The sequence below is a fragment of the Artemia sp. Qi Xiang Cuo genome, chromosome 1 (genome assembly GCF_049724085.1).
Source record: "Artemia sp. Qi Xiang Cuo chromosome 1, ASM4972408v1, whole genome shotgun sequence".
Lineage (NCBI taxonomy): Eukaryota > Metazoa > Arthropoda > Branchiopoda > Anostraca > Artemiidae > Artemia > Artemia sp. Qi Xiang Cuo.
In genome coordinates, this window is record NC_142794.1 from 96856383 (window position 1) to 96882658 (window position 26276).

Below are 26276 nucleotides of genomic sequence, written 5' to 3' on the forward strand. Positions count from 1 at the left end.
GACCACATTTTTGCAAATAGGAGCTTGAAGATTTTGCAATAGAATTCTGTAAAGTACTAAATGCAACGAAGTGATTTTCATGAAGGTTCCAAAACTTATAGGGGATGTTTTCTCCGTCTTTCGAAACGGTAGTATATTTTCTCAGTCATATAACTTTTAATGGGTGAGATTAAACTTGATGAAACTTATATATTTGAAATCAGCATAAAAATCTGATTTATTTGACATATCTATTGGCATCAAAATTCTGTTTTTTGGAGTTTTGGTTACTATTGAGCTGGGTCACTCCTTACTTACAGTTTGTTACCACAAACTGTTTGATACAGCTCATTAATTTTCATTAAAAAAGATAGTTTGTAGAAATTTTTAAGAATTAATTTCCATTTGTTTTTAACTGACATTTGACTGTCTTTTTTACTGGTCAAGAAAAGAATATTTTTAAATCTCTTTGGTTTTTCTTGATAACAATTAATATTTTGGCTTACCATTCATATGTTGGACCAAATTTTGCATCAAAATTTAACAGTAGGTGTAATACAGTCCTTTGGATCTAGGGATACCATACCTTAGACTTTTGTTCCTCTGGAGCCATTTGATGCCCCATAGGGCTTCGACAAGCCTCTCTCCTCGTTCCCAAGCAGTGCTGCAGCGATGACATCTTCTCATTCAGGTATCAGAGAGGTCTCAGCCCTCCTCGAATCTCGGTCAAAAGTTCGCTGTAAGGTGTTCTTTTGACGACTTCGTCTTCCACTCCCGCCTGGTTTCCAATTGTAGCCTGTCCGAGGAAGGCAACCTTCTTTGATAAGGAGTACATGTACTAAATAGGTCCACCTCTTCTTTCTTTAGAGCAAAAGTAATGACAGGCTGGTCCCTTCTATCCCAGATTTCAGAGTTACTGACTCTCTGTTGCCAGCTTATATTAAACATTCTCCTTGGGCACACATTTTTAAATGCAAGGATTCTCTTTTCAAGCTGTTGGTCCATTTTCTAGCACTCACATGCGTAGAGGAGTATGGCTGAAGAGACGTAGCTTTAGTCACAGATAATATTTGTGCCTTGTCCAAACGGGATTTAATCTATTAAAAGCTCCAGTTCACTGATCAATTCTGTGTTTAATCTCAGTCACTATTTCACAATTACAATCGATCCAGCATTCCTGGTATTTGAACACCTTGACTCTTTCTGGACTCTTATTCATGCTATGCAGAACTGATATGAAAACCAGAGGCAGATTGAGCCCCCCCTCCTCAAACAGACTAAAAATGAGAAAGGCTAGTCTAAAATTTTGCCACTGTCATATTTTTACCCACTCAAAATTAACCACTAATATTAGATCTATGTACACCTAGTTTGAACATAGAAGCAATCAAACATTTGAAAAAATTCTCTTAAGTGACAATGCATGGCCAAAAGGCCAAACATTTAGTCCTCTACTGAGTCAATAAAGCTTTAGGTGTAATGTTGACTTTCACTAGTTTTTTAAATTGGAAAAAAAAAATTTGCTTGGAAAAAATGCCCCTTCCTGCTATATCTTACAATAAAGGCTCGAATGTGTTGTGCATTCATACCATTCCAGTTTTTACACCTGTTGTTTATAATAAAGCTTTTTATTTGGGGTTCATTTCATTTTGAGTTTCAAAACATTTTCTATGTGACTACATAAAACTATTCATTTTGATTTTCAAACATCAATAGACTAATGAATGGAAAAAAAAAATCAAAAAAGTTTAAATATTAGTCTCAGATTTCGATGGTATATACTGCTGATTTTTATCACAAGTGGAAAAAATATACTTATGGGAATAATCTCTACTAAGAGGAACTAACTAAAATTACTATTACGAAGGATTCACTTCAGTACCATCCCGCCTGAAGCAAACACAGCTGTGCACGCTCCTCCTCCATCCCAACCTATTCAAAGCTTCTATCTTTACAACCTCCCAAGAAGTTTCAACTTCATTTAAATCCTTTCTTACTGCCCAATTCAGGAAAACATACTTTTTGTTTAGCGTTAAATGGACGAGTGAAAAGGACAATCTTCAACAATGTGGCATCCTACATCCACAAAACGTGCCCTAGCCATCTCAACCTTTCTCTCTTTCTTCTTCTAATTCACAGCAGGCGGGCTATTCAGTTGGTACTATTTAGCCCTCTTCTTTTTGCTTCACTCTGTGGGCTACAGAGCTACTGTCTTGGTTGTCTCTTATTTATTAGATATTCTCAGATATCTTTCAGTAGATCTTTTGACTCAAGGAGTTCAAATATAAGATGATAAATATCGATTTCTCTGCTCTGTGTGGAGGTATCGTTGGCTAGGCTCTTGGCTGATAGTGAGATTTTGTGGTGTTTGAAGTATTTTAACAGTTTACAAAGCAAGGTATGTTGTGCAGACGTCAGCATATTACATTCAAATAGGCAATGGTCAATTGTTTCATTATTCATATTACAATGCCTGCAAAGAGGGGACAGGGGAATTGAACCACTTGAATTAGAAAGCTTATATGAGAATGCAAGGAAATTTAGTCCATTTGTTCCAGAACGAATTCTATGATAAATTTTAGAAAGATACTTATTGGGAAAGGGGGAAAGGGTAGGATTAATCTTGCTAAAATTAATGTCTGATAGGCTCCATCGGTAAACATCTCTAATTGGGATTGGCCTCCCACTTGGCTGGTCAATATTTATAGTATATTTTGCTATTTCATCAATCTGATGATTACCACTTATGCCAGAGTGGCTAGGAATGTACTGAAAATAAGTTTTTATGCCACTTGAAGCAAGATTATCAATAATACTGAGACAATGATAAGTGTCAATGTCCAACTTATATTGAGGAGCTGAGGCCAGCAACTCAAGGCTTGATAGAGAGTCGGAATAGATGATAATATTATTCGAATTTGCAATCAAAGGTTGGTTTTGCTTAAGGTGTTCTAATGCCATGATTATGGCATTTAACTCAGCAGACAGTATAGATAAATTATTAAATAATCTCTCGCCCATTGCAATTTTCAGGTGAGGAAGGAAAACACCACTTGCAACCTTCTCATTCATTTTTGACCCATCAACAAATATTTGGAAGTGATTTTTATAGGTAATTGTATTAAGTTCAGCGAATTTTTTCTGGATTAAAGCAATGGGGGTTAAATCTTTATTCCATTTTGAAAATTCAGTATTTATTATGGGAAATGACCAATTCCATGGAGGGGATTGGGGGAAAGTAGGTGCAATAGACTTTGCTGGTACAGGGAACTTCTTTTGAATATTGGCATACTCATCTGCAATACCTCTATACATGGCTGGATTTCTTAACCAATTATGTAATGTGTGTGAGCTATTTGATTCAATTTTTGTAAGATGTTTTGTCAAGAAAAATCTACGTCTCTCCCTTATTGATGTTAATCCACTCTCCATAAGCAGAAACTTGGTGCTTTTGGGTTTCCTAAGACCAAATTTGAGAGGTATTATATCATTTTGTGTTGTTTCAATTTTTTGCATCTCGGTCTTTGCACATGCACCATAGACGATGAGCCCATAGTCAAAATGGGGTCTTCTATGTGATTTATAAAACTGGATTATGGTTTTCTCCTTACAACCTCAGGGTGTGGAAAGAAGTCTTTTTAGTATATTTGCTTTTCTATAGCATTTTTTTATTGTGTTTGAAATGTGAGAAATTAAGTTTTTGGTCAAGCATGAGACCTAGGTAATTAATATGATTATCTTCTGGAATAGTTGTTTTATTTAGAGTTAGTTTTGCATTAACATGGTTTCGCTTCCGGTGAAATTGGATTATTTTTGACTTGGTGTGTGCAATGGGTAAATCTGAATGTTGAGAGAATTTTTCAAACTGGAAAAAAGACTTTTGAAGATATGACTGTGCTACCTGAAAGGTGTTGCCACATGACCATAGCACCAGATCATCAGCATATTGTAGATTCGTGTGGGGTAGGTGCATGTCCCAGAGATATAGGGCAAATAGGAGGCAACTGAGGACTGCTCCCTGAGGTAGGCCTTTGGATATTGTCTTTTGCGGTGAAGAGGCTGAACCAACACAAACAATGAAACTTCGCACTTCTATGAAGGATTTAATAAAAGATACTAGCTTAGGGGGTACTCCAAGGTTTGCAAGTTTATTTAAAAGGATTATGTGGTTCACATTGTCATATGACCCTTAAAAATCCAGGGAACCTGCCGCTAGGATTTTATTATTTGAGAAAGATTCATTTATTGAATTTGTTAGCAAAATGAAAGCATCTGCTGAGGAGTGGTATTTCCTGAATCCAGTTTGAGTGTGTTGGATCATATTATTTTTTTCAACAAACCAGAGGAGTGTGATAAATCCTTTTCTCCATTATTTTCCCCATCACAGGTGTAATCATCATGGGCCTATAAGACTCAGGGTTATCTTTTGGTTTATTTTTCTTTAGGATTGGTAGGAGGGACGAACATTTCCATATATTGGGGAGCCTAGAAGATGCCCAAGCGTGATTATAACAATTTAGCGGTTCTTGTTTGTATGAACTTGTGAGATTCTTTATCCATGCAGGGTGTATATTGTCATGGCTGCTGCTAGTTTCGGTTCTAATATGAAGTATTGCATTATTCAATTCCTGGATTGAAAATGGGTTAGTTATGTACTCGGATCCTGGGCGTGGTTGGTAACTTGGGTTCATAGGAATAGTGGACAGTTTGCTTTGATTATTTGATGTTAGCTTATTAACAAAAAGAGTTGCAAATAGGTTAGCCTTTTCATTATCATTGTCATAATGGGTATTATTATGTATGAGCTCATACAGGAGTGGGTTGGAGGAAGTTTTTTTCCCACAGATGTGGCTTATTACTTTATGTATAATTGGCTCATGCGTTTCTCTGGAGAGATTATTTGCAAAATTATTCCAGTATTTATATTTAGCATCTATGACAGTCCTTTTTAAATTAGATTCTGCTTGTAATTTTTGTATATATGTAGTAGGTGATTCTTTTTTTATGAATTCTGTCCAAGCTGCCTTTTTTATCCTCCATTTATTTAGGCACTCATTTGTCCACCATGCTTTAGGAATTTCTTTAGGGAATGTTTTCTTAGGTGTTGTCCTGGGGATAGCATGATTAGCTGTATTTATTAGTAAAGATGTCAAGGCTTCAGCATGTGTGTCAACTGTTGTGTTAGAAATGCATGAACTTTGGGTGAAACTTGTAATTTCATCATTTAGCTTATTTTGGAACATAGACCAATTTGCTTTAGTGTTTATATATGTGGAGGTATGAGATGAAGTTTCAGCAGGCTCATTTATGGAGCAAACTATAGCAAAGTTGTCTGTACATAGACTATCAATTTTATTTATGTAAATTTTGTTCAAAAAATTTAATGACACAATTTGTAGGTCAATTGTGGAGAATTTGCCACTTTTGGGGTTGAAATATGTATTCAGGTTTGGAGGGGTAGCAACAGCTAATTCATTATTATTTGAAGTCATATGCTCAATAAATTTACCAGCTTTATTTGCTGGTTTATTCCCCCAAAAAAGGCTGTGTGCATTGAAATCACCACAAATAATGATATTATTTAACATATTAGAATTAGTTATATAATTAAAGAAATTCTTGGCATCTGTAGTTGGACCATTAGGGTTATACAAGCTTATTATGTAGGTTTTTAAATTATTCAGCCAAATACTGATACCAATTACATCAACATCATTTTCAAAATCTGGAAAATTGATGCCACAAAATTTTATATTATTATTGACTAGTAAAGCTACCCCACCTCCTTTTCTCTCTGAAGATCTATCCTTTCTCAGGATAGTATATCCCAGAGACTTAATTTGTTGATTTTGGGTTAAATGAGTTTCCTGGAGGCAAGCAATATTAATCGAATTATCATTCATAAATGATATTAGTTCATTTAGCTTATTTCCTGTGAGTGATCTTACATTCCATTGGAGTATTGATAAATGTTGTGTTGTTGATTTATTCTTCATATGACTGTGTATCAATGTTCAGCTTTGTCAAAAGTAAAGCAAGATCTTTTTTTGCTTGAATGAGCATATCATCTGGGATGTAAATTTTTGCCAATTCTGCAATAATTTTTGTTTTCTGTAGTTGATGTATGTTCATGGCCTGAACTGCATTACAATTTAGAATGAATAAGCATATATTTGGGGATTGCATTTTCGGTTGTGCATCCTGTTTGTTGGTTAAGGGATTGATTCCTGGTAGTGTTTCTGGTTTGTTTCTTCTTGGGAGGGAGGGTCAGGCTGACCTCATCTCACCGGACAAGGAGGCTTGTTGGCTTGGTGATTCCTTCTTATAGGGATTTGAGCTAGGGGGCTTAGAAGCTGGTGTTTTATATGGCGGGCTTGAGGCAGTGGGGGCATTTGACTTGGGGGTTTTGGTTGGTTTCATTGCCGCCTTTGTTTGGTATCATTGGGCAGCATTTGCGTCTGTTGCTGCAAAGGGGTATGGGATGGCCTATTCTGTTGATATTTGGAGTGTTAGAGCTCTTTTCTTGTAGGCAGGGCATAATGATTTATTTGTAGATTCATGTGGACCTTTGCAATTGATGCATATAGGCTGAGTGTTGTTGCAAGTTGTCAGCTCTTTAGGATGGAAAACTTTACAATTACTACACTCTCGGAGAATTTCATTACATGTGTGTGTTGTGTGTCCCAGTTTGAAACACTTCTGACACTGGATAGGCTTAGGCTTGTATTCCTTGTGTGGTTTAATGTGCATCTATAGATATGAATTTACTGTGACATCAATTTTATCCATCAGTATGAATAAGAAGGATCTACTAGTTCTTAGGCCATTAGAGTTTGTTTTTCCAAGTTGGGTAACTTCCTCAACTGGGATTATTTCCAGCCCTATCTGAGAGCCCTTCTTTTAACTCCTGAGTAGATATCTCTGGGGGAACATTATAAACTACTATTTTTGTTGATGATTGTTTTGGGTTCCAATTAGATGCAATAATTGGGGTATTCAGAAGGGATTTTAGGTTAATTATTGTATCTGCTGATTTCTGATCTTCTACAGCTATTAGTAGATATCCATCACGGTTAATATTAAGAGAGAACATTGATTTTAGCAATTTAAAAATTGCAACTCTTATTGCAGTGATCATTTTTATTTCAAAGGGGGTAGTGGGATTAATTTTAAGGTAAATTCCTAAGTTTTTGGAGGGAGGATCTTGGGCAGGGAGAGGGGAAATGCTTTTAATTGGGGAGATTTTTTCCTTTTTTTTAGAGCTTCTAGAGAAGACCTCTTGATACCCATCAATATCATCATTTATGGTTACATTAGCCCCTACACTTATCATTGTCCTATTCTCCAAATTGGAGCTATCATTAGAACTTTCAGATAATGTGCTTGACCAGCCAGGATGGGTATCTTTTACTATGACACTTTCAGTGGAATTTGATTTGGGATCTGGGGGGACTTTTTTTTGGAGGACTTCTAAACATTGCCTATTGGAAAAAGCTTTAAACACAAAAATAAAACTAAAAAAAGAAGGGGAAAATAGAATGATATCAAACCGTCTGCACTATACTATGGGGAGGATAAACACCACAGTATAGCCCTGAGGATGAGTTGAGCAGGATTGGTTTGGTACAACTGCTGATTAGAAGCGATAATATACACAAGAAAATATATTTTAATTTTCTTATAAGGTTGCTGTTGTGTTGTTCTCTCATTATAGCCGTAGAAAGTGGGAGAGAACCACAGTTTTTGTAAACCTTGTTGTTTGATGTACAGTGATTCCTTGATAAAAGAAACTAATGAAAGATAAAATGATTTGATAGGCCACATACAACATTAAGTTCTCCTATAACAAATTCAAAAGAGAATATAGGACATTTGATTAGATTCACATACCATCCTCAGTAAGGAAAAAAAGCTTTATGTACAGCTATGCCTACTTGATGCAGGCTTTCATGTATTCACAAACATAGGCTGCAATCTTTCTGACTTAAAGGTAATTTTTCCTGTACTGAATACTTAGAATACAACTACCTTATCAAAGGAGTCTGCCAAAGGGTTTTGATTTTCTTCACCTCCAATTTTTTCAGCAACTTTTTCAATATCTTTGTTAACCTTTGACCAATTGATTTTGATGTAGCCCTTTGACTGAGCAAAATAAATGCAAAGAATTGTGCCTCCAGTTGCCACTGCAAGTGCTTTCCCAGCCTTCATAAATAAATAGCCAGTAAACCTAAAGAATATTGAAAAGTGAAATGTATTCATTCAATAGCAAAAGAGTCTTGAATTACAAATTTCATGACTGGACTTAAGCAGCAACTGAATAAAATTAAATAAATAAAAACATGGTTATCCCAAGAAAAATCTAGAGCCAATTTGAGATTTTAAATATATGTAAATTAGCTTATAAAATGTTTAAAAACATAATAAATTATGACTGATATAAATAAAAACCTAGAACAAAGAAGAAATTTAGTAGGCCATCAAACTTACAACCAATAGAATCTGAATGACTTTAGAAGAAAAAAAATTCTTTTGGTACTTTTTGAAAATTTTGACAAATAATAAAACAAGTGTACTAGGAGACAGAGAGTTTAAATACTGTGTATTTTAATGAGCCTATGTATGATTTTAATGAGCCTGGCCTATGTAGCCTGCAGTACCTCATTGAGGGGAGTGCATTGTCATAAAGTAAACCATGGAATTTGGAGAGCAGAGAATTAAGAACTGGTAAAAATTCTACTTTAGCTACTTTGGCTATCTTGGAAAGGGGTTAGATTAGGAAAATGAAACTTCCGGGGATGGGTCTACAGGCTAAAGTATGTCCTGGGAAGGTATTCTGAAGTACATATTTCTACTTCTTCTCCCTCTAGAGGGTCCTGACCTTTAAAATATGTGTTATAAAAGTAAAACCTTTCAAAAATAGATCTTTTGCTCAAATAGAGCAGAAGATCAACCTTTCAAATAGATTACAAAAAATTATATACCAGCAGATTAATTGACCCAATTTCAGTACTGGATGCTTTTAATAATTATTTCACCAATATTCCAGATGCTAACTCCTGTTCCCCCTCCGAGTCAATACACCCTATCAAGAATCCCAGATCCACGTTTTTCTCTCCAACTGATAGTAATGAGGTGCTTCAAGTCATCGAATCTCTCTCTAATAGTAGTACACCTGACTTCCTTGGTATAAGTAATAAGCTTCTTAGAACTGCATCTTCCTGTGTTTGTGAACCCATTGTGCATATAGCAAACCTGTCTATGATCATTGGAGTCTTCCCAGAAATATTTAAATCAGCAATTGTTATCCCGATTCATAAAAAAGGCGATCTGTCTGAGATAAGTAATTATTGTCCAATCTCACTTCTCCCAGTTGTATCCAAAGTGCTTGAGAGAATTATCTTCCGACGTCTTTCTTCCTTTTTATTTGGGATTAATCCTTCAGATTCGTTGATTTCTTCTCATCAATATGGATTCCATTCCAAATTTTCAACTGCTCATGCACTAATCGACACTACCCAGTTTATCCGTTCCCAACTTGACCTTAATAATATTGTAGTTGGCTTATTGCTGGATTTTTCTAAGGCCTTTGATATGGATGATCACAGGGTTTTATTAAGTAAACTCAAGAAAAAAGGGATTTGTGGAATTCCTTTCTCATGGTTCGGCTCTTATCTCTCTGGTAGAGTACAGAGTGTGAGTCTGGGCAGCATGACCTCACATCCCCTACCTGTCCAGAGGGGCGTCACGCAGGGTTCTGTTCTTGGTCCAATACTTTTTCTCCTTTATATTAATGACTTGGTTACAGGCCTGGGTTCATCAGTGCACCCAGTACTTTTTGCTGACAATACTAACTTTTTCATCACCAGCCCTAATTTACCATCCGTTGTCACCTCTGCTCAAATCCTTCTGAATAGAGTATAGGAATGGTCTCTCGTTAACTGCATGACCATTAACAGCAAGAAAAGTCAGGCTGTATTATTTCGAACCCCTTACAAAAAAAAATGAAGCTCAGCAAGCACTTGACCTAAAATATTCCACCAATCTCCTCCCGCAGGTCAAAGTTGCCAAGTTTCCTGGTGTCCACATAGACTCCTCCCTATCATTTGCAACACATGTTTCCTACATCAGAGCCATAATCTTGTGACAGGTAAGTATGATTAATCGTGTGAATAATTTTCTTCCCCCTGATATCCTTGTCACCCTTTATTACTCTTTTATTTACCCATATATCTCATACTACGGATCTGTTTGGGGCAACACTTATCCTTCAGTTACCAATAAATTAAAAACTGCACAAAACCGTGCCATCAAAGCAGTTTTTTGGCTGCCCTGACTATATCCCATCCAGGACTTGTTCTCCAATTTTGGTATTATTCCTTTTGAACAAATCATTAAATTTATCCCTTGCATACTCTGCTTACCATAAAAACCTTCCTCCCCAATTATTATCTTATCTTAATTGTAATAATTCTGAAGGCTTCTGTCTCCGTTCATCCAACCGTTCCTTTATTGTCCCCAAGTGTGTCTCTAGCTCCGCCCAGCAATCCCCCATTTATAAATCTATACTTCAATGGAATATAATACCCTCCAGTATCGAGCTATCCACAAGTTTTTTGCACGCTGTATAACAATGTTACTAAACTTTGATATAATAATTTTTTAAATTTTTAATTCATTTGCTTTAATTTACCCGTGTTTTTCTTTTTTTTTCTCTTGTGTTCATTTTCAATTTTTTGTTGTTATGGTCCTCAACAAGTTTGCTTCCAGGATCCATATTATTATTGGTGTTATGTTTCATCTTTTTTTATTTCAATAAATTGAATTGAAATGAAGCACAACAAATTGTTTTCAGCTTCACAACTTTGCTTCATCCCAATTTATAAGGTTTTAAAGATATGCAAATACATTCCTAAATTTTGAAAAAAGAAAAACATTGATATGGCTTGAAATTCTACTCAAATAACAGGAATTACATTTTTAGAACTAAAGCCAGAGAAAAAAAGAAAATGATAACTGAAAATTAAGCTAAAACGTTTTGTCAAAATTTCAATAGGTAATAGACCTGTCATGTAGGTAAATTTCAGAACCCTCTCAAGGGAGAAGGAGTGGAGGTAGGTACTTCAAAATACCTTCTCAAGAAATACTTTGGTAAATTTTTTGTTATTCATATTATTGACTTAAAAATAAAGTAAACATGTCACTTAATGCCTTTTTTATGCTATTTCAAAATATAAGAATCATTTTTTTTGGAAATGAATTTTACCCCCCCCCCCATCCCTATATATACCAATTCAGGGTATATATTTGCACATTAGGGGGGCGGGGGAAAGTTTAAACTTGTCCCTCATTTACATCAGAAATAAAATTTACCCCCACAATGTGCAAATATATACCCTGAATTGGTATACAGAGGGGTGGGGTAAAATTCATTTCCAACAAAAATGATTATTATATTTGGAAAGAGCATAATAAAAGGCATTGAATCTTATTTTTACTTTATTCATAAGTCAATAATATGCATAATGAAAAATTTAACCATACTTTAGCCTGTAGACCCATCCCTGAAAGTTTCATTTTCCTAACCTAACCCCTTTCCAAGATAGCCAAAAGTAGCTAAAGTAGAATTTGGTAAAATTCTACTTTAGCTACTTTTGGCTATCTTGGAAAGGGGTTAGGTTAGGAAAATCAAACTTTCTGGGATGGGTTTATAGGCTAAAGCATGTCCAGGAAGGTATTTTGAAGTACCTACCTCCACTCCTTCTCCCTCTAGATGGTCCTGAACTTTGCCTACATGACAGGTCTACACCCATTGAAATTTTGACAAAACAACATTTTACCTTAATTTTCAGTTATCAGTTTTGTTTTCTCTGGATTTAGCTCTGAAAATACAATTTCAATTATTTGAGCAGAATTTTAAGCAATATCAATGTTTTATTCCATTATTTAGGAAATGTATTTGCATATCTGAACCCAACCACAATAGAGATATAACAGTTTGCGTCTCACCTCCTGTAAATACCCTGATTTCTTGTGGTTATCCTCTTTGCTTTGTAGAACTTCTGCCATCTCTGAATTAACATCTACCCAGCCTTTGTCAAACACAGTTGCAGCTACTGGACCTCTGCCTCTGGACAACTGGTCACAAAAGCCTCAAAATAATAATACCCTGCATGTCATCTCTAGCAATGTTGATTCTCTTACAAATAAACTTCTAAATATCCAATTGCTCTTAAAAGATGAAGAAGCAGATATTGATGGGTTAGTGGAGATTCTGCCAAAATTTACTACAAGACCTGTTATCAAAAGTGTGTTGCAGATATCTGATTTTCAGTGCTTCACTAATCTGTAGCAATCAAACTGCAGAAGAGGAGTTGGTATTTATGTCAGGGAAGGTTTCCAGGTTTATTCTTATTAACCGTTTAACTTTTGATGCACCCTGAGTTAAAAGTTTAGGCCTTGATATTACTCTCCAAGAAAATAAAAAAAATCTGTATCGGGTGTGTATAAAGAAGCCCTAGTGAGCCCGGTCTTAATGATTGTGAAATAAAGCTTAAATATAGCATTGATGAAATTGCATCCACAGCATCACCTGATTTAATATTTATCAGTTATTTTAACTTCCCATTAATTGAGTGGGTTGATGGTATCTGTAGTATCTTGGTCATGTAATATCTAATAATGGAGATTCACCATTTGTGTCTTGCTTATCTCATAACTTTTTTCACCAAATGGTTGACAAGGCATCATGGCAACCAGAATCCTTCCTTGTTGGATCTTGTAATTTTGAGCAATCCAGATTCAGTATTTCTTCCTCCAGTTGGCAGCAACCACTCAGTTATCCTTGAACTCACATCTGCAACCTAATGTTTGTCCTCAAACTTTTATTGACTACCAAGCAATACAGAAGGAACTAGCCTCAATAAACTGGTCAAAACTGATTATTTCTGATATTAATATATCATGGACAAATTTTAAAGAAGCCCTCCTTTCAATTGAAAAAAAAACACTCTCGTATCATCTACCAAAAAAAAGCCAAAAACGCTTCCATTCCTCACAAAGGATGCAAAAAGAACAATCAACAGGAAAGCCAGAGCCTGGAAAAGGTACAACAAGGAGAAATCTCAGGAAAATTGGATAAGGTATGCAAAGGCTTGGAATCTTGCCTCTAATGTAGTTAAGGAATTGAAGTCTCAGAATGAGGAAAAGCTTGCCACAGATATCAAGACAAATCCCAAATCTTTCTGGAGACATGTTTCTGCCAAAACTCCGAACCGTCACATCATTCCTGGCCTCAGACATAATGGCATAACCCACTCATCGCCAATAGATAAGGCCAATGTATTAAATACCCAGTTTGCCTCTGCCTTCACCAGCCAACCTTGTTCAACTATGTCTGCAGCACCATCCAACCTAATATGGCATCCAATGCCAAAATTATCAATTACCGAAGATGTGGTCTCAAATAGCCTGGAAAAACTTGATGTTAATAAATCCAAAGGATCAGATGGAATACACCAAAGGCTTCTTAAGAAATGCTGAATTGTTCTCAGTTCTCCCTTGTGTGAACTCTTCCAGCTGTCCCTACAAAATGGAGAACTACTGTCAGGTTGGAAAAAGTCCTATATAATACCAATCCACAAAAAAGGCTCCAAAGATAATGCAGAAAATTACTGTCCTATTAGCATCACTTCTGCAGTTGTAAGGGTGCTTGAGAGATTTGTTAATAGAGCTCTAATTAAGCACTTGGAAACTAACAACATCCTCACTTCCAATTAACATGGCTTCAGATGTTTAAGATCTGTTGACACTAATCTTATACACACATGCAAGTATGTTACATCATTGTTGGATAATGACGTACCCGTCAATATGGTGCTCCTGGACCTCTCAAAAGCACTTGACAGTGTTTGCAATGAATTCCTCTTTACCAAACTAAAAGCAGCAGCTGTTGATGATGTAATTGTCCAATGGATACAGAGTTTCCTTTCAGAAAGAACACAAATTGTAAGAGTTCATGACTATCAAGGTGTCCCTCATTGCTCCTTGTCTACAACTGTTTTAAGTTGCATTCTCCAGGGGACCATTCTTGGGCCAAGTCTCTTCAACTTATATATAAATGATGCACACGATCTCCTCTCAAACTTCCTCACTCTTTATGCTGATTATTCAAAACTTGTTGGTAAAGCAGCCACAACTTCTGACTGGTAATCTATTCAAAATGACCTTAATATTCTTGGAACTTGGGCTGATACATGGCTCCTCTCGTTCAATATTGACAAATGCCATGCAATCCACTTTGGTAATCATACCACACATCAGCAATACCATCTCTCTAGCAGATGCCCAAGCATGTTTATGGAGCTCTACAAGGCACTAGTTTGCCTGTGCCTAGAGGTTGGAATTTCCCTGGTATCACCCTATTTCAAGAAGGAAAAAGAAATTCAAAAAAGAGTTCAACAAAGAGCAACCAAAATGGTCAAAGGCCTCAAACAAATGCCATACAAAGTGTTACGTCACTTGAAACTTCCTACTCTTGCATACAGGAGGAAACGTGGTGAAAAGATAATGACCCACAAAATTTTTCCCAAAAATGTTCTCCCTCGTCTCCTTACCCTTCCCCCAGAATATTCTGTGACTAGAGGTAATTCCAAAAAGATCTTCAAGCAATGCTACTTAGTCCAAGAAAGTAGCCAGGTTTTCAGCCAACAAGTAACAAACTTGTGGAATCTACTCTCTGAAAATACAGTGGCTGCTGATTCAACAGGTGCATTCAAGAAAAATCTAGACAAAGAATGGCTACAGCAAGAGTTCCTGTACAACTTGGAAGCTGCTGAGTCTTCAACCAAAATTTAGCAAACAGCCCATTGAAGTCATAACAGAGCCTTACAAGGATGAAAATCCTTAATTTCACCCCAAGCTGCAATTTAAGGTAATATCTTCAAAATCTTATAAATTGGGATTAAGCAAAGTTGTGAAGCGGAAAACAATTTTGCTGTAGCCTGCTTCATTTAAGCAGAAGATCTATTTTGCCAGGTTTCCCTTTTATAACACACAGATTGTTAAAGGTCATCAATGGTCAGGACCCTCTAGAGAGAGAAGGAGTGGAGGTAGGTACTTCAAAATATCTTCCCAGGACATACTTTATCCAGTAGACCTATCCCTGGGGTGAGCAATGTTTGACTATTAAAATCATTGGTTCTTCTTACTCTAACCAATAAATATTGTCATTTACCTTCACATAGAAAGTACTATAAAGTTAAAAAAAAGACAAAACTATGTTTCCTTTAAATATGGAGAATGATGCAAAGTCTTCTGTATGACTTTTTAAACATCAAATTATTATAGAGAAGCATGAATAAAGTTATACAGAAGACTTTTTGGTTTTCTTATTTCATATATGATCCACTAAAATGTCATACAGGAAAAATTATATCAGCCTACCCTACTGATACATAGAGAAAACAACAAAAAGTCATACAGATGGCTTTTTACAGCCTAGGCCTACATGATTTCATATATAGAGCAGCCTAAATAAATTTATACAGATGACTTTTTAATATATCATTCTACTATAAAGCATAATGAATAAAGTCATGCGGATGACTTTTTATGTCTCCAGCTATTATAGAGCAAACATAAATAAAAGTCATACAGATGACTTTTTAAACCTCCTGCTAGTGCATGGAAAAAACAACAAAAAGTCATACAGATGGCTTTTTATAGCCTAGGCCTACATGATTTCATTTATAGAGTAGCCTAAATAAAGTCATACAGATGACTTTTTATGTCTCCTGCTATTATAGAGCAAACATAAATAAAGTCATACAGATGACTTTTTAATATATAATTCTACTATAAAGCATTATGAATAAAGTCATACAGATGACTTTTTATGTCTCCTGCTATTATAGAGCAAAAATAAATAAAGTCATACAGATGGCTTTTTATACCTTATACTATTATAGAACAAACATGAATGAAGCCCTATATATGACTTTCTTTTATAGAGCAAACTTCAATAAAGTCATACAGACGACTTTTTATACCTCCTGCTGTACCATGAGTAAGATGCGATGTATTTAAAATACCAAAATAAAGTTCCTTTCTAAAGATAATTCCGATTTCTTATAATTAAGCTAAATCTAGTTGCAAAAATGAAAAGTCCTTAATCAGCAAAAAGAGAAATTGCATTTCTAGCTTCAGTCAGACAACGGCGCTAGTCGTTCGAATTTCGCTAAGAAAATTGTAGCAAAAAAAATGCAATGTAAAACATTTACAAGAAAGTTTAAAAGGCAAAAAACTGTGTGAACTCCTGAATCATCTGAAAAATCTCAAAGAGATTATTGGACGAAGATTTGCGTCCTTGGGTCACTTGGTCCAATGGCAGGCAGTCCCTACAGCGCAGGACGAAAAAACTGCGTTTGGGAGTGGGGTAAATGTGCCTTTTTAATTTTAATCTCAAGTGAGATCTGAAACAATCAATGTTAAGTTAGATCTAAAACGATTCGTACCGCAAATAATCTCGGTCACCATTATTGTCATTGAAGTGACCCGTTGCTGTACAACTAAGCATGTAAGTTCAATAAATCTATTGTCTTTTTATATGTGTTTGTTTCTAGTCTGAGTCTATATATGTCTGAGTCTAGTCCGATAATAGGTAATTAGTTCGCCAGTCTCCAAGGTAAATGCTCCCAAGGGAATCAGGTCTCCAGATAGCCCGAGAAGAAGAAGCCACGCTTTTTCATTCCTACAAGCACCAAAAGTTGTCATCGCCACAGCTTAGAAAGTTTCTAACCCCTGCTAGCCTATAAGAATTCGTATCTCTTAAGCAAGATCTAATTGCGCCGTGGAAACAAAGCTCTGAGACGTCAAAACTTATAGTTTAATAATCATTAATTATTACTAGTAAAACATTTACATAACAAATGGCGCGGTCGGTAGGTCGGTAGCTCAAGAAAGAAGAAGCCACATTTGTATGTCCACATATTCAATTTTCTCTCATTAATTGAGAGCGGCGCCAGCCTAGTTGACACAATCTCCAGCGCTATAAGTGGCGCTATAGGAGAAATCTATATCACCACAGTAGCGAATCTTTCTATTACCACGATAAAAAATCTTTTATCACTAAAAAAGGTGTGTGTCAGAAATTGTAGGAAAACTGCAAACTAATTAGGCTATTTAAACTTTGTAATTAAAATTTAATTTTTGGAAAGATATAGACATATAATAAAATTGATTAGGCCTATAACCGCTAGGCTACTATAGGAAACCCCTAATATCTCATAGGATATAATAGCCTACCCCAAAATAGTTCAATTAAAATTTTAAGTAGATATAAACGCAAAAAAAAAAAAACATGGACGATCTAAATGAATTACTATTAGTGCAAAAGTTAATCACAAAAAACATAGAAATTTCAAAATCTATACCGGAATACACTGGTCAATCATATATTGACGAATTCAATATCCAATTGACCCAGTTTGTACAATTAACAAAAACAGATGTTGAAGCATTAAAAGACATGCTGCTTCTACGATTAAGAGGCCAGGCCTTAACCATTCTAAAACAGGTGGAGCATACCGTAGGAAATAACGCCAGCTTGACAATAAATACGGTCGATGACTTGTTAAAAGCATTCAAAGAGAGATTTATAGAAACCATTTCAAGAAATAAATTAAAACATGGAGTAGTGAACTTTGATTTTTCACAAAATATAAGGGAATATCTGGATAATATACGCATTTCTGTAGAAGCAAAATACGGAAGTGGTTCTGGGTAACTGTATAAAAAAGTCATACTAAATACCTTTTTGCAAGGGCTACCCCCAAAACTATATAGAGTAATAATATCCAAGAATATTCAGACGTTGGATCTTGCAGTCCAAGAGGTAGAGCGACTAATTGAAGTTGATGAAATGGTTTCTAATCATAGTAATGCAAAAATAAACAGCCTAGGCGACTCAAACGCGAACCTAATCTTCAAGGGCGATCAGACATCCCCCAATTTCTTTTCAAGGTATAACTCCCCAGTAGCACAAAAAAACAAACCGCCAAAACCCGCTTGTAAGAAAAACATGCGTTTTCTATCCATTAACCATCCAAGAATACGTTGTTATAACTGCGATCATGTGGGCCTTGGAGAACGAAAGTGCCGACATGTCCACAATACCAGCCCGAAACCTGAGGTCAGTCCTACAGACACTTACGGTAACCATTTGTTCAGAAGAACAAATTTTTGCACCGGTCGTGCAATAGGCTATAGCCAGGGGGGATTGCGCCAATCAGTACCTTATAATGCGTACCAACCAAATTTGTATAGCCCTTTCCCCAACAGGCAAATTAATTACCGGTTTGAAAACCCAAATACCCGCCAAGGCCAATACAATGCGAGAATGCAATATAAAAATATTAAAAATTTGCCGATAAGAAATGAAAATTTTACAAGCCAACGGCACTGACAGTCAGCGCCAGCAAATGGCATTGACACGAGGCATCCACGTTACCATCATAATACATGGCGAAGACAGGCAGACGCAAATCATTTAAATCTGCCTACGGGACCTAATATGTCTGAATATCTATTAAAGGCACCGACAAATGAAATAAATTCTCAGGGAAACGCTTCAGGCCCCTCAGAAACATAAGTTGGACCCAGAGGGTGCCAGGGATATTTAATAGGTCCAAAACAATACTAGTGCCTTCTTTTAGTGATATTATTAACAAGTTATCTATATTTAATTATTTTTTTGTAGAAAACGTTTACTTTACGGCCTTAGTTGACAGTGGAGCTACTGTAAATATCATAAACTCTTGCGTATTTAATACGTTACCTCTGCACATTAGGCGACAAAAGAACCCTAATAATCCCAATTTAACAAGTGTTACAGGCCATAAATTAAATGCAAAAGGGTCAATTTGCCTAAACGTAAAAAGAGACAACAGAACCTTCACGACAAATTTCATTATATGTGAGAATCTCCCATATGAAGCTATTATAGGGGCAAATTTTCTAAGATCTAATAGAATAATATTAGGCGTAGCCAATGAGAAACTTTTATACCCAGCTAAGGTGGGGGAAAAAATTTCTACCTTAAGAAATCGTAACAGAGGTTACGAAGATAACATAACAGTAAATAAAATTTCTAATGGTATAATGTCGAAGTATTTTGAGCCACATGTCTCGGCAAGACAGAGCTTAATTGAGAATTTATTCAATTATCCTAAGAGATATCTCAGAAATGAAGTAAATTTAAATAATAACAGTATTTAATCTGCGAAAATGAAAATAGGAGATATGCGACAGTATAGATCAAATGAAATTAAGAAAATAGTGGAATTGTGGAAAAATATAGTAAAACCCAACGTGACGCCACAAGATTCCGCAATGGCGCAGCATAGCGCCAGCATGAATCTAATAAACAATGAAAATGAAAAGAAATATTACGGATTTGCGATAAGGAAAACAAAAGTCCCTCCCAAAACGATGCAAAAAATTCAAATATCACAAATGATCGAGCCAGTAATTAGCAAATCAGAAATATGGTTTGCGACACCGTCTGAAATACCCGAAAATCTGTTATGCGAGATACAGATTATATCTTATGACAAAGGGGAAGGTTTTATTTGGGTAACCAATAACCATGAAAACGATACAATTACAATTAAAAAGGGGACTTGTTTAGTCCAAATCGAGGTTTTAACGGAAAATGATTTAAATACATGTAAAAATTCTAAAAGAAACCTGGTTAACGGTATTAAAACTTCAAATAACGAATATCCTTTGACTAAATCGCAATTTTTAAACAAATTTAAAATGTATCATATTACGGATATGGAACTTAAGCAAAAATTATGCGAATTATTATGTAATTTTAAGGATTTTTTTTCTGCATCTGAAGATTATATTGGGCTGATTCAATTTTATCAGAATTCATTTTTAATGACTGGTAACCCCGTAGCAAAACAGCCATACCGTGTGCCATCTAAGCACAAAGAGTGGTTAAAAAATGAAATCCATGAATTAGAAAAAAACGAAATTATACGCCCAAGTATAAGTCCGTATAGTGCACCAGGAATCTTAGTACCAAAAAAGAATGGAGATCTTAGACTCGTAGTAGATTATAGGGCTCTCAACAAACAAGTAGTTAGCTATAAATTTCCTCTACCAAGAATAGACGAAATTCTTGACTCAATTTCAATCAAAAACAAAATTTTTACTTCTTTGGATCTTACCCAATGCTACCACCAAGTGAAAATAGCTGAAAAGGATGTCCATAAAACTGCATTTACAGCATCCGAATATGGATCTTATGAATACTTAAGGGTACCATTTGGGCTTAAAACAAGTTCAAGCGCGTTATGTAGACCCCTATTGCACCTGTTGAGAGGATTAAGGAATATAATTCATTTTGTTGATGATATTATATGCATGGGAGAAAACACTGAGCAACACTTAGCAACTTTAGCTAAGGTGTTCGAGAAGTTCAGTCAAGGCAATTTAAAATGCCGGCCCGAGAAAGTAAATTTATTTCAATCTAAAATTAAATTTTTAGGAGTAGTAGTGACCCAGGGAAAGATATCCCCAGACCCTGATAAAATAAAATGTGTTGAGAACCTCAAGCCCCCCAGAACTATGAAAGAATTAAGGGGAATATTAGGACTTACTGGCTACTTTAGAAAATTTGTACGCAATTATTCCCAAATTGCAAAACTCCTCACGGAATTAACCAAAGGACACTCCCATAATGTTACCTGGTCCCAGGAAGCTCAAACTTCCCTAGACCAACTCAAAAAGGCGCTCACTTCTGAACCAATTTTATCACTCCCTGATTTCGAAAACGGACAATTCATCGTTACCACTGATGCTAGCTCGAAGGGCATTGGTGCTACTCTTTCGCACACAATACCAGCAGAAAATCCCAACCCTTTAAAGGGAACGCCCACAAAAAGTAACAAAGTTATATTCTATTCGAGTAAAGCTTTGATGATGTTCGACAATAGCCAGTTTAAAAATCTATTAGACTTGCTATTTATTATATGCAACTTGGAAACCAAACAACATTTTTTAATCTTGCTAAAATTTATATTACTAGCTTACAACTCACTTTTTCAGTACTTATGCCTATTTAACAATCCCAGGGAAATTCTACCTAGATGAATCATGAAAATACAAAACCTAGACTATGAATTTGAACATTTAAAGGGAAAACAAAACGCAGCTTGCGACTTTTTGAGTAGATATCCAGAAAATGGTCGATCGGAAACTGAAGAAAATGAAATTAATGCTATCAATACTAAAAGCAAACAAGGATACAAGAAAAACAAAGTAAAAGACTCAGTAAAAGAAAAGACAATGATCGAGTATCTTTTATCTTTTGAAAAAATAAGAAGGAATCAAAAAAAGGACAAAATATGGGCAGCACCCATTAAATATTTCTCGAACAATAAGACTTTACATGATCAATACAATAATATTAAACAATAGATAGATAATTTTTACTATGACCTTGATGAAGAAATACTGTGTATGATTGCGACTGCTGAGACAAATAGAAAGCAAACCTCGATAATACCTGTATTACCACAAAACTTGATAGGGCCTGCATTTGAATATTTTCATTCGGACACAGGTGGACATTTAGGAGTTATGAAAACGTTCCATAACTTAAAACAATACTTTTACGTACAATCGGCACTGACAAAACTTAAAGACTTTGTAAGTACATGCGAAGCATGTAATTTGAGAAAAATAACCCCAGCTTATCCAAATCCTCCAATGGGAAGGGTCCCAGTAGCAAAGTACTCCTTTGATATTATCTCATTCGACCTATACGGGACAAGTGGAGGCATACCTGTTTCTAGCAGAGGCCATACGTGTATTATTTCTGTTGTAGATCATTTTTACGGATTTACTTTTGAAAAAGCATTAAAAAATCAAGGTGATTATGCCACAAGTAAGGCATTAGCTAAATTATTTTTACAATTTTGAATTCCTAATAAAATTTTAAGCAACAACAGGAGCAATTTTATTGCAAAAGTAACAAAATATTTAAGGAGTTTCCTTAATATAGATAAAATGGTGACAGCTCCGTACCATCCAAAAGCTAATGGAAAAATAGAAAACAGACATAAAATAATGTCGAACGTTATAAGTATTTATACTAAAGACAACAGGAGCGACTGGGATAAATTCTTACCTTATTTAACCAACGTAATCAACACTGCTTATTCCGAAACAACCAGAGAAAATCCATTTTATTTACTTTTTGGTCGAGATTTTAGAATCCCGTTTGATGAGATTATTGAATCTCGGCAATATTATCACGACTCAGAAGATTATAAACAAGAATTCATAAATAGGATGAGGAAAACTTATAAAATAGTTAGGCAAGAGTTGGAAAAATGTAAAATAAACCAAGAGCTAAGAAACCAACCCAAAGTTAAGGGGAATATAGATTTCAAAGTAGGAGACTTCGTTTACCTAAAGAACGAGGCAAAAACGGAAGGAAAAAAACTTTCCAACAAATATTCTGGGCCGTACAGAATAGTCAAAAAATACGATAATGAATATACCTTTAAAATGGAGAACCCCGATAGTGGAAAAACTTACAAGGCACATGTTATCCGAATAAAAACAGCCAAATTTCCAGAGAGATGGATGTCACATCCCTCTTCTACTGATTCGTCAGATTCGGAAAATGAGCCCCCTAGGTCAAGACTGGCAGAACTAAAACCCATTAATTTTAAACAAGATTATTTTGAAAATGAAAGTGATGAACAAAACTTTGAAGAATTTTTGGCTATGGAAAATATAGTTATTCCAGAGAAAAAATCCCTAACACCAGTAAGAATAAGAACGCCAAAAAGCCCAAAAAGTTATTCATCGGCAAACGCAGGAGATTTAGATTATACAATATCTCCAAAAACCCAATTGTCCCCCGATAGAATCTAGACCCCATCGCCCAAAACCCTAGGACCTGATGAGTTTGTGTCAACTGCGAGCCCCCGAGACAGTATCTATTCTGGGCATGAATAATCAAACCGAGCTGTAGAGACACCCTGCCTCACTGTCAACCGAACTCATCTCAATGTGTTAATGAAAGCAAGACTGCGAGACGCTATGGACTTAATAAAATTTCCCATAAAAACTAGTCAAAGTACATCGCCCGAGAATAAAACTCCCAAGGATTACCAGCAAGGTCAACATAATGGTATAACAGTGTCCAAAGTCAAACCTAAAAAGTGGGCTTCATGGAGGGAAACCTTTGTGCAAAGAATGCCCCATCCCCCTGAAGACATGGCCTTCAAACAATGGAGGAACCCCGCAAAAACTATTGATTCCTCCCAAAGCTCTCAAGAATCTTTCAAATCCCCTGAGTTGAGAACTCAAGGCGAGGACTTAGAGAATAAACATTCTACTTCCAGAAGAGTCGAAATTTACGAAGGAAGGGCAGGTGACACCTCAAAGAGTGCCACCTCTAAAATTTCTAATCCGGAGTCGTCGGAAACCAATTCAGAAGAGTCTGATGGTGAATCAGACCAAATAGTAGCTAAAGAAATAGGGAAATCTAGGCCGACCTCAGCAGCCGCACACTGGAAAAAAACTATATTAAAAGGGCAAGAATTTTTGAAAAAACAATACAAAAAATTTGACCTTATTTCGCTAGACAACCCGAAAAAGAAAAAACCGCAATAAACAGCGGATAAAATAGCGAAACAGTCAGGTAGAACGGTTAAAAAACCTGACAGATTGAAATATCCATAATTAATGTAAAGACAAATTTCAAATCCCTTATGAAAATCAACTATGCCCATTTGGATAAAAATTAATCAGTTGGATTACCTATAATGCACCCAGTTGTTGATGTCAATAACAGAACTTATATCTTGAAGAGGGGAGGTCGTGTTCTCGAAGTCAATATCATCTATTCTAATGTGAATTGGTGATGTTCATACTTCGAATTCATACTCCTCTATGGAATTCAACTTATATTCTACAAATGAACTATGGAAATGATCCCCTACTCATTATTTGGTTATGTAATCAAATCTAAATTGACTGACCAAGTCTTGTGGGAAGCCTGGGTAGGAACTCAAGGCCCATGATTGTTTTTTGTAATTTTTTTAAACGAACGTAGGAAGGGATATTTTTCAGTCCTTCAAGTGTAAGAAATTAGTATTTTTATGCCAATCAGGGCCAATCAAAACAATACTTAAAGGTTGAATAGAAACTTCAGTGAGCTAAGTTTTCGTTTTTTGGATCAGAACACTTTGTAAGAGAAACAGTGAGTTTACTTTCTTATAGCTCCGAGAAAAAAAAGCGTTTTAATATCATTATATTATATCTATGACGTATACAATAACAGAGAGATCACCGTTCTATAGTTCGGTGACAAATATGTTCTTTAATTTCATTGGTTTATCTATGACATATATTGTGCTCTAATTTTTGTGAAATATTTTCGCAAGTCAGTCACGTTATATCTTACCTATACTGACTCAGGTCTCCCTCGGATTTTCTATGAAAAAATTTGACCCGTGCCCTAACCAAGATGGATATTATCGAAAACAAGAAATTACCAGTGCAGAAGCGTCTAATTATATGAAATATTTTGTCTTAGTGCAGATTATAATTATTTTAGGCCTACACATAAAAAATATGATACCAGAGTAATTACGTGCTGCACGCTCGCTTATTTGTGTATTTGTTGCTCGAGACATAAACTGTTTCTTACTCGAGTAATATATGAACTAATAGCCAACTATTGGTAACTATAACCAAACAACCTAATGGTACGTTTATATGTAAAAATTCACGGCGGATGTGAAATTAAATCTCAAAAATAATATGGAAAATCTTAACACCATTAGAACAGTTAAGATATATGGATTGAAGCCCTGTGTATGTCCAATGGTGACTACGTAAAACCCACAAGGAATTCCCTATTAATGTGAAGGTGTCTCTCACTTAATAGATTCCAATAAGACTTCAACATCATATTTATTTATTTAGTTCTGAAGGATTTGCTCAAACAATAGCCTTCTAAAAAGACATTGATCTCAGTTCTTCATTATGCTTATATTCTTTGCCAAGCATTAACTGGAATCTACGGAGGCAAGCATGGAAATCCTGCATCTAATGACCTTATTCGAAAAACGAATATGAGGCACCAATGTTGACTTGCAGTTACGGAAAAATCCTGAGACTAAGAACCTCTGCATTTCAGCCGTTAAACCCGGAACCCCATGAGAACGTCTAAGCCTAGAAATAAGGAGGACATTAGAAGACGAGTGGGTAGAGAGGTCTCCACTCGTCCTTGTTATGTCTTGTTCCCTCATTGTAGTATCGTTTGCGTAAAACTGTGCGGTTATGACGCTGCACATGCGTTTCTTAAACAGCACGAACGTGCGTGAACAATGCAGGCATGAAAAATATTGTAAAAGTAGACCTCAAACTTAATAATGTAGGTTAAATTATGTTCATATAATATTAATAGGGTCTTTATAAGAACAAATTTGAATACATGTATGTTTTAGATTTTCAGTTCGAGTTCTAATATTAATGAATCTTATTAATTCTGTCTCATAACTTAGAATTAAAAAAACAATTCATGCTTGAACTTTTGTATGTGTACTTAATTCAAAGTTAATGTGATTCTGCCGCGTTGTTTTTATTACAGGAAAGTAAATGGACACTTTGGTCATTGAGTATTACAATAAGCTGCCCAGTACAGATACGACCCAGTAGCATCTATTTTAATCATATCTCAACCAGCGCAGAGTACTCACCATAACTTCAGGCAAATTCCATCCCAGCTTCGTCTACGAAAACAACAGTTACCTTCGATCGTCGTTTCTTCGACCATGAACCATATTACGTATCAGGTAACACTACATTTGAACCTCAGTATCAAGTGCTTTAACGAACAATATAATCGCATAAACGCTGAGAAACCCATCGGCCAGTACGAGATATAAATACGTAGATATCGCTGTTGATACTCACTATGGACCCCAGAATAATTTGACAGCATAGTGATGATATTTGAAGCTAAACGATATTAAACTATATTTAAAGTTAAATGACACTTAAAGACATTTTAAGATATTTGAAGACGAAATCAAAGACAATTTGAAGTTTAATTCTGAGAACTCCATTAATCAGTACACGATAAAGGATATTTGAAGTTAAATTACACTTAAAGACATTTGAAGATATTTGAAGCAGAAATAAAAGACAATTTGAACTTTAACTCTGAGAACACCATCGAGCAGTACAAGACGAACGATATTTAA

General features: G+C 35.6%; 1 protein-coding gene across 2 annotated transcripts in view; it reads right to left on the minus strand.

Moving 5' to 3' along the window:
* Positions 1 to 26276, minus strand: part of LOC148956966 (FUN14 domain-containing protein 1B) — a 78316-nt gene that overhangs the window by 46718 nt on the left and 5322 nt on the right. For both annotated transcript variants that reach the window (XM_089087979.1, XM_089087983.1), the window contains exon 2: positions 8008 to 8206. In XM_089087979.1, the coding sequence (XP_088944105.1) occupies positions 8008 to 8206 (199 nt within the window). The remainder of the gene's footprint in view (positions 1 to 8007; positions 8207 to 26276) is intronic.